At 33.8% G+C, this 9230-nt stretch overlaps 1 protein-coding gene across 1 annotated transcript; it reads right to left on the bottom strand.

Moving 5' to 3' along the window:
- Positions 1-386: 386 nt before the first annotated feature.
- On the bottom strand, positions 387-3661 carry LOC116172075 (eEF1A lysine and N-terminal methyltransferase homolog). Its single transcript, XM_031489191.1, has 9 exons — positions 3518-3661; positions 3349-3471; positions 2869-3301; positions 2557-2819; positions 2164-2344; positions 1935-2115; positions 1483-1800; positions 1307-1435; positions 387-1259 (listed from the first exon to the last, which is right to left on the bottom strand). Exons 1-9 carry the CDS (start codon positions 3607-3609, stop codon positions 982-984), a joined length of 1998 nt encoding a protein of 665 aa, XP_031345051.1. The 5' UTR covers positions 3610-3661; the 3' UTR covers positions 387-981.
- Between the last annotated feature and the right edge of the window lie 5569 nt (positions 3662-9230).

Here is a 9230-nt window from a genome sequence, read left to right as displayed (position 1 = left end):
AATTTAATTTAACTATTAGTCCTTTGTTACTTATCATCTTTCCCTTTATCTTATTTATTTTTATTTTTAGCTTATTTTTATTTTCATTCTTATTTTTTTTTAAATTTTCTTTTTCTTTTTTTTTAAATTCTATTATCAAGTTATTCACCTTGCACCTGACAATTTTTTAAACTTAGATATGTGCTGCAGGTATGAATTCAGTGTTGATATATTTTTTTTTTCTCTTTTCTTTTTAATGTCCAATGTACCCATGTTTGTGTGAATGAAACTCCGTAGATTTTATACATTTATTTGTAGTATAATAATTTTTAAGTTTAAAGTGAAAAATATTTTGGTTTTTTATGTACAAATAAATAGCTTATTATTATTATTATTATTGTCGACAAACTGTTGGTCAACATCGACCAGCCTGCTTTCTCCGGTGTTTGTCTAGTGTTCGTTCAGTAAGTTGACCCGTATACGCGTCTACACTGAAGATCCTGTGCACACTGTACGGCAACATTTCCTTTGAAGTACCGCCTCGTGAGCGAACACCGGGCAGCAGTTCAGCAACAGCTGCACAACTGTTGTGCAACACGTACTCACTGCGTAAACTTGTGTGTTTTTCGACTGTTGTTCAACTGTTGCACAACAATGTTTGCTTTGTCTATTCCCACCTTTAGATGTGTTTTTATTGTTCGGAATTACTCCTTTAGGGGTGTGAAAGAATAACCTACCACTACTGGGTGTAGTAAGAGATGACTGCAGTGATTTTGTTATTTGTTTGTTCATCAATTACAAATACTAGATAAGCTCCTGAAGAATTATGTTACTATACTATAACTGTAATTAGTACAGGACCTTTGCAGATTTTACCATAACTATCCAGCCGAAATCGAAAACTGTACCCTCCTACCCAAGAAAAATTACCAAGCATTACAACTTTATGGCGCTCCACCAAAGAGATACAATAAGACAAAATTTACAAACTATTATTTATTATTAAGTAATCTGTAAGTTATCTAAAAAGTGTTTAATATCATCCACATCTCGATTTTCCACCTTATTCTTCGTAAGAAAATCATCAAATTTCTCACTTGCTACCTTCGCAAGTGAACTTAAATTACTCTTCTCATACTTTTCACGTGAACAAATAATAATTTCATTCAAATCTTCTTCTAATTTGTAAGTAACAATTGAAACAAATTTATTCTTCAGATCGTTTACTATTGGAGAGCGTAAAGATTCATCTCTAATTACAACATTTATTATGAGAAGACCTGAAAAAGAGTATTAGGTTTCTACTTTAACTTCAATGACAGTTTACCCTTCTCAGACAAACATTTCGAGGCATCCTCTAATAATAAGGGATCCAAAAACTGCTTCGGAGGGCAGCTCATTCCAATTGAACTATCTTTGCTATCAACATCAAACAGAATGGCATTATATTTCTTTCCTGAAATGTAAAGTATATGCATCTAATATTGTAAAAGTTCGTAGTACCTTTTTCAGCAGACTGCCGTATAAAATCTACTCCGTCCAATATACTAACGTGTAATTTACTATCTTGTTTAAAACCAAACCATTTCTTAGCAATCTCTAACATTGCATTATCGATGTCAATTGCTATAATATCAAGTAGCGGTAGAAATTTTCTGAGAAACATGCACAATCCTCCACCACCTAGTCCAATAAGAGCAAGCGAAGGTGAAGTGAATTTCAAGATGGCGATTTGAGCGGCAATACTCATGTATATGTGATGTTTACATGTTAGGTATAAATGATCTTTAAACTCTTTTATTTCGCCATTTCTGCATTTAACTGAAAAAAAAATTATTTAAATGGGTATAAGAGGAGTCTGAGGTCGAGTTCGTAATCAGTGAAAGTTCACCTAGCTGGAACTTTCTAGAGTGAGGTGGTATTCTTTTTATGACTTAAAAACAAAAGCAACATACCCATTTTAAGTTTTGCTTCCGACTGGACCACAAACTGATTACTCAGATAAATCAATCTTCGAAACCTATCCTTTGGACTAATTTCCACATCTTCAACTATATATCCGCCTGATATTTCAGAATGCCCCTCTGTTAAAACTGTTCGTTTTCCAACATCCGATCCAAGAGACAAGAATAAAATCTGCTAATCGTATTAGTGACTGATACACGGTAAGATTAAGGGATTTACCTTTCCTTTAAATCCTGACGGAGCAACCTGGCATACAGCATCCTGTAACTCATTCTGAACTGTTTCTAAACTATTATAAATTTGTCCTCTATGCATTGTAATGATAGCCAAACGGTTATACTTGGTCATCTTCGTCAGGTGTTTCCTGCCTTTGCTTGTAGAAAACATCCATTCAACTTCCCTAAAGAATTTTACCTCAAGTTAGAAAATTAAAAAGTCAAATGCAAAGTTTTGCAGAATTCGGATAGCAAAACAGTAGCATAGACTGATTTTGTGTTGTAATATACCAGATCATCCTGCCAAATTTTCTTTGGTAGAGGTACTGTTATGTTGGTTGCCTATGCTGCACTTTTGCTATTCCAGTGCATTAATTCTGAAAGAGAGTGTACAAACCTTCCTTGGGGTACGATAAATGCGGCATAAGACGAATGTTTGTGATCATGGGGTATGTCGACAACATGCAACGTAAACCTGGGGGCATTATCATTCGGATTATGGAGATCAAACGATACATCTTCTTGGTCAGCTATATTACTCCTTCGTAACCCCGAGCAAATGAACGCGCTTTGCTGGACACCATCAATAAGCGACATAACACCCTCAGAGCTTTCGAAACGTATCATTTTGTCTTCTATTCCCATGTTTGCTTCTAAAATCTAGATCGTCCTTAAATACCTTTCAAGCTCACTACAAATATCACCTAACCAGTTGAGGTAGAACTTTAAATTTGGTACATATGACCATAAATACTGGCAGTGAACTGTCGGCACTGTCACTTTTTTTCTCGGCTTCGTAGCATCGAACAACTCTAAACATCCAGTTATGGGAAGGGAAGTACGCTAGGATTATATCTAAAATATGTTTCTGTAGCAACGATATGCAAATGTAACGGCCTCCAAATTTTAGTACTCTCTCAATTTCTGTAAAATATTTGCAAATCCTTTCTTTTGTGATTGGTTTGTCGTCCGGCATCAAAGCATCCAGCGTTCCTTTATCTACAATAACTGTGAAAGATCCATCGTCAAATTTCATGCTGAAAACGTCCATTTGTATGTAATTCAAACTCGGCCTAGTTTTTTCATGTAAATTCTTCATTTGACGGATCACAACTTGCGATATGTCTATATTCGTTATCGTTCTGGAGAAAGCAGTTTAACTGTTGGCGTATGCCATGCATCCACTTACAAGTAGCCGATATCGTATAGATCACTACTTAACGATGAGTTACCACAGCCCACAACTAAAATGTTGTCCTTAGTTTTGATGTACTTATGTAAATGTCCACACAATTCAGGGTATTCACCATACCTAAAAATTATTTTTCTAAGGGAGTACAAAAAAAGAAAGAACATACCATTCAAATGCTTTTCCGCCTCTTTTTTTAAAGAAAGATTCCCAGTAGTCTTTTTGGCCAAATTCTTGATGACTTTTTGGAAGTAAATTCATTTTATCTTTTAATATAATTTTTAACCTAAAATAATACAACGAACACGCAAAAAAGTAGTTACAATGGATAGCTAGAGTAGTTCAAACGAATACTATATGTCACTAGAGCTACTGAGTATTAGAACTACACACCTTCACATGGAAATAACAAGGTGAGGTGCTCCAAAAGTATGAAATAATGGATCCGCAGGTTTAATCAGCCGTTAAATAAAAAAATGTTGTGTTACGCGACCAAAACAATTTTTCTAAATAGATAAACGAGAATCAAACTGGAACCAAAACGTTTCTTTAAGAGGTATGCCTCCAAAAGTCCCAAAGTTTGTGTTTTTTTCAGGAACCATCATTTATCAAGGATGGAACTTTTACCGGTTTTACCTTTAGGTGGGCCTTTTTCTATTTTGTAAAATTGTTTCCGAAATTCCTAGTTTGTAATAATTTGGAAATTTTTTTTCCAATTTGCCGCTATAAGTAAATTATATTCAGCCTAACACATGCCACAAGAAAAATATTAATTAACTGCTAGATCTAGAGATACATATTATACCAATGAAATATAACCTTTGGCCCTTTTACTTTGAAAAGTCGCGCAAATAAAGACAGTTTTGTTCTTAATACATAAGGAGCGTGCCCAACGAATTTAATAAAATCATGACCATTTTTGTAGCCTGATCAAGAATTGCAGTTACATTTTTTTTTCAAATACAAATTTTGGGATTGAAGTAGTACCAACAGTTCCCAAATTTTGTTAAAACCAGTTTTTTTGCACTTGTTGAAGGGTGCTCCAGCTTGGGGTAGGATATCTAGGAAATATATTCACAAAAACAGAAGAGGCATACCCAAAAACATGGGTAACGCCATAAGTTCTATCATAACAATTTTACAGTGTGGTTCTAGTCTAGGTATATTCCTGTGTGTCATGGTTGCTACAAAAAAATTAAAGGGGAACCGCAAATTTTAGAAGTTAAGTAAAATAATTCTGCAAGCATCATTTGTATAGTAAGCAGGTATGTATACAATTATATGTACCACCTATCGGCTACATGTTCCTCGAAAAAGTAAAATACGGCCCTTAACGTAGCGTGAAAAATATAATAAAGAGCCTAAATGATAGTAAACATAAAATAAGAATTTATCTGCAACAGTTTTACAATCCATTCCTCATATAAGCTATGCTAATCGAGTCAACATTCACAGTGTCCTTTTGGCATCTCGACCATTTATGAACCGAAATTCTAACTGAGGATAGCCAGTATCATTTAAAATGTAATTGCTTTGGCACTTTTAATTATGTATCGTCAGGGTGGCTTTACTCGTGCAAGATGCCGCAGGCGTGACCGTCTGTAAGTGTCTGCAATAAAAGTGGTATGTAACGAGACTTTTCGGCTACGCCTTTCTAACGGGTTCCCTAACAAAAAGTTTTTTTTCTGTGTTGTAAAGTTGTGACTGTTATGCATCTTTTTTTCTTAACATTTTGTAGCGCGTAGTGACATTGGGGCGCCATCATGTCACCATCAAATCAATAAAAGATTAGTTACCGGAGGTAAAAAAATAAAGAGATTTCCAGGTTTATTCGAGAATGTTCTAGAACTTTTTGTTTGATATATAAGCAAATTGAATCGTGCTTAATTTGAGTTCCAACATTGACGCCGAAGTCATTAGTGATTGTCACTTCTGTGTCATAAATCAATATGTTATAAATTTGAGGACAAGTCAGTGATTTTTCCTTAAAATCCTAATTTTTCCTTTAGATTGCATATTCTTATGTGGTACCTACATCTGCTAGTTTGGAATCGAACTAAAAAAGGACGTATAGCTGGAGCAGAATGGCCATTGAAAAATATTGCCTTTTTTTGGGGGTGGTAAGAAGTAAAATGTAATTAGGCATCAATGAAATGTTTTGTGACTGTATAACTGAATATGATACTTACAGGAACATAATGCATTGCCATTGCATTGCTATGATTTATTTGAAGCCAACTTGTCTTCCTGATTACCTACTGAATTTTTGAGGTTTAAAATAGCATTTGTGCCCATCTCAATGTTCCAAGCGTTATTTTTTAACAAAGAGTTAATAATGCCCATTATGTATGGAATATAGTATATATCTCGGTAAATATCGTTCACATTCAGTTGATTTTATTTGAGAAAACAAATGAGTAACGAAAAACAATTGAACTTTTTTAAATGGCAGTGTACCTTTTCATTAGGCCGATTTGATAGATTTTTTTCTCTTTTCGATGATACCTATAACATGTTAACACCCTTATTTTTCAAAAAAAATTATTTTAATTAAGTAGATCAATATCACTATTTAATCCAGATATCCTACATCAAAATAAAACAAATAAACGTGCACATTTCTTATTACACATTGAAGACAAAACGAAATTAGCAGTAAAATAGTTTTCATCGCAAATGAATGTTCAAAATGTTCACCATTAACTGCAAGGCAGTGGCATAACCTATCACACAAAGCTTGAAATAAAAATGAATTTTTTCTACACGGGTGCGAACGTGCCACGCCATTGAAAAGAGAAAAAAATCTCTATCAAATGAGCCTAATAAAAGTGTGCATTGCTATTTTAAAAAATTCAATTCTTTTTCGTTATTCATTTGTTTTCTGAAATAAAAACAACTGAATAATGCCTTATTATGGGAAACAACTTTTATATAGAAAAATTTTGTATACAGACCATATTTACCGAAATATATACTACTGATTATTCCATACATAACGGGCACCCCGTATGTGCACCCGGTCAAATTATGTACAAAACCCCAAGTAAAGCAATTTTCCTACCAGTTACAACACATTACAAACCAAAATTAAAGCATTACATGAAAAACAAAGAATTTCAGATCCATACCTTTGGGGTGTAACAGATGCTATCCGGATCAGACGGTCAATTTCTGGCCCTCCATGCATCCTCTTATAGATGTTAAGTACCATTCATTAAATTTACTTGCATGCTCATTCTGCACGCTTCGTTTAATTTTATGTCTTCATGATCAACCCTTGTAATTGAATCCTTTCGGAAGCATATGCTAACTAGTCATTTGCATTGCTGCGGTTAGGTACTAAGAAAAAATAAGATGTTTACGGAAGGGCATTTGTCCTAAAAAAACGCTATTCAAATTAAATTGGAAACAATGCAGAAAAAATTGGGCTAATTTTACGTCGACCACTCAACGTGAGAGTGATTGATGTTGAATGCATCGGCTGCAAAAATGTGCAAAACGTAATTTAATGTACATTAAACGACGGAACGTGTAATCGTGCCATCTGTAATGACATATGTTTCTCCATAATTGGAGATCTTACTTAGATTTGCGATTTCGTGCAACTCTTATAATATAGTAGCATTTCATATCTTGCATTTTACATGCTAATTTTTAATTATTTTTGCCTGAATGCAAGTATTAAACATTTACATCGGCTATCTGACATACTTATCTTTAGCAACAGCGGAAGTGAAACAATATTTTATAAATAAAAGGCAATACAACTGCTACTGAAAATTAAGGAACCTCGCTCGTAAGATGTAACGACGTTCCTGTGTAATTGTCGTCGGACGTTTAATTATTTATAAATATCGCACATTTGATTTATGATAACAGCGAAATTTTCTGCAATATGTATGCCGTTGGAGTATCAGTATGAAATAATTGAAGCGAATGTTGTGAGCAAACTAGTTTTTATAGAATCGGTATTCGGTTCAATATTATTTATCCGTATCACTATTCAATGGTATCACAGTCAATCGCCGAGTTTTATCGTTTATTAATTTATTTTGATTGATTTCTCGGCATGTGGTCTGTTTTTGTAGCAACTATTTATCATTGTATAGACATGTGGAAATATTGTCATCAGTAGATTTGTAACGGGTTAGAATTTTTCAGATTCTATTTCCTTTATGGTATAAAATATATTAAGAATTTTAAATCTAATAAATCGCCTTATAAGAATAACACTACATTCCTATGAATAAGATAAATAAACGTTACAATCATTCCTTAAATATTTATTTTTTTATACATTCCTTTGACATTGGCACATACTGTATGCAACGTAAAGTAGGTAGGTACGGTCATTGACAAAAGTAATGATCGCCTAACCGGTAAACTGCTGCATAAGTAACCAACATCGCATCACATCACATCGGGCTCCGTCGATTTCTTCAAAGAGGAAATAACAATCGCATTTCTAAGTTGCACAATATATATTCAAATATTGGTTGCGTGTGCTGCAGGATTTACCTATTCGGCGATCATTACTTTTGTCAATGATTGCACCTACATAACAATTGCGCTAGTTGATCGCACCAAAAACGTTAATGTTTATTTTAAATGTTACATATAGGCTAGGAATAAACAGTAAAAAATTTAATGAGAAATCAGTAGATGAAGTTGTTTTAACAATAAGATGGTGCCACCGTGCCATATATCCAGAGGGTGGGATTCGGGTAGTCGTAGCTATGCCATCTGAATGATAGTTGGATCCACTTTATTTTATAAAACCGTCAATGGAAATTTACATGACGATTTGGGCCCGAAAATGAATGGTCATCATTTTGCAATATTTGAAAAAACAATAAATTATTTGAAGTTTGATTCACTCTTCTAATAATTGTGGGAATGCACTGTAGTAGGGTTGCTACCTGTGCATTTTTAGTTGCCTAAGCACCTACAATCACATGGGGCCAATCATTAATGAAAGCCCTATATAGTGTATATAATATGATGATAAAAAGGAATGTTTGTTTGTTGTTAGCTTTAAGCGTCCATACCTCTGGACCAATCAACACGAAATTTAGCACATGATGTAATGGGTCTAAGCTGAGGTTATAAAAAAAAATGGACCTCCAGCGATCCCATTTTCAACCACCCCCTGGAAACGGTATTGTTTAGCACTATGATCTTATGATCTTTGTTAATATGACAGTTTGCTATAATTGTAGTCGTAGACCAGGAATTAAAGCTGATAGGTTTTACAGAAAAATTCATATATCAAAAGACAAAATTGAATTCGAATATACAGGGTGACTTATTTGTCGTCAACAGCATTAGGATGTGGGCATGCTTTACAACTACAATGCGTGAAACTTTTAAGGATAGGTATATTCGAATGAATACTAGAAAAGAAGCTAGAACAGAAATTCGAATGACATTCGAAGAGGAATTTGAAGCGACAAAGAAGAGAGATTCATGAATCTGAAAGAAGCTTTGAAAAGATGTAAGAGATAAATTTAAAAAAAATTCATAGGGAAACTTGAAATTCCGAGTTCGACGAAACATTAGAAAAGAAATTCTTTCAAGACAAAGGAAAATTTAAACAGAAATTCAAAGGATAATTCAAGAGAAACTCATTCAAAGAAAAAGTATCTATAAAAGTATTTCAAAAGACCAGAACTTAAGCAAGACATCGCAAGAGACATAAATGTCTAAGAGAAAATTTAAAAAATGTAGCCTAAACGACGTTTGCAGAAGAACGCAAAAAATTCAAGCAGAAATTAGAAGAGGGACACCAAAAAATTTGAAAAGAAATTTAAAGAACAAAATAAAAATAAAAAAGGAGAAAATCATAAGAATATTAAAAAGGAACATGCATAAACGAAACATTC

The sequence above is a fragment of the Photinus pyralis genome, unplaced genomic scaffold, assembly GCF_008802855.1.
Source record: "Photinus pyralis isolate 1611_PpyrPB1 unplaced genomic scaffold, Ppyr1.3 Ppyr1.4_LG5, whole genome shotgun sequence".
Lineage (NCBI taxonomy): Eukaryota > Metazoa > Arthropoda > Insecta > Coleoptera > Lampyridae > Photinus > Photinus pyralis.
This window is presented reverse-complemented; position numbering and strand designations above follow the sequence as displayed.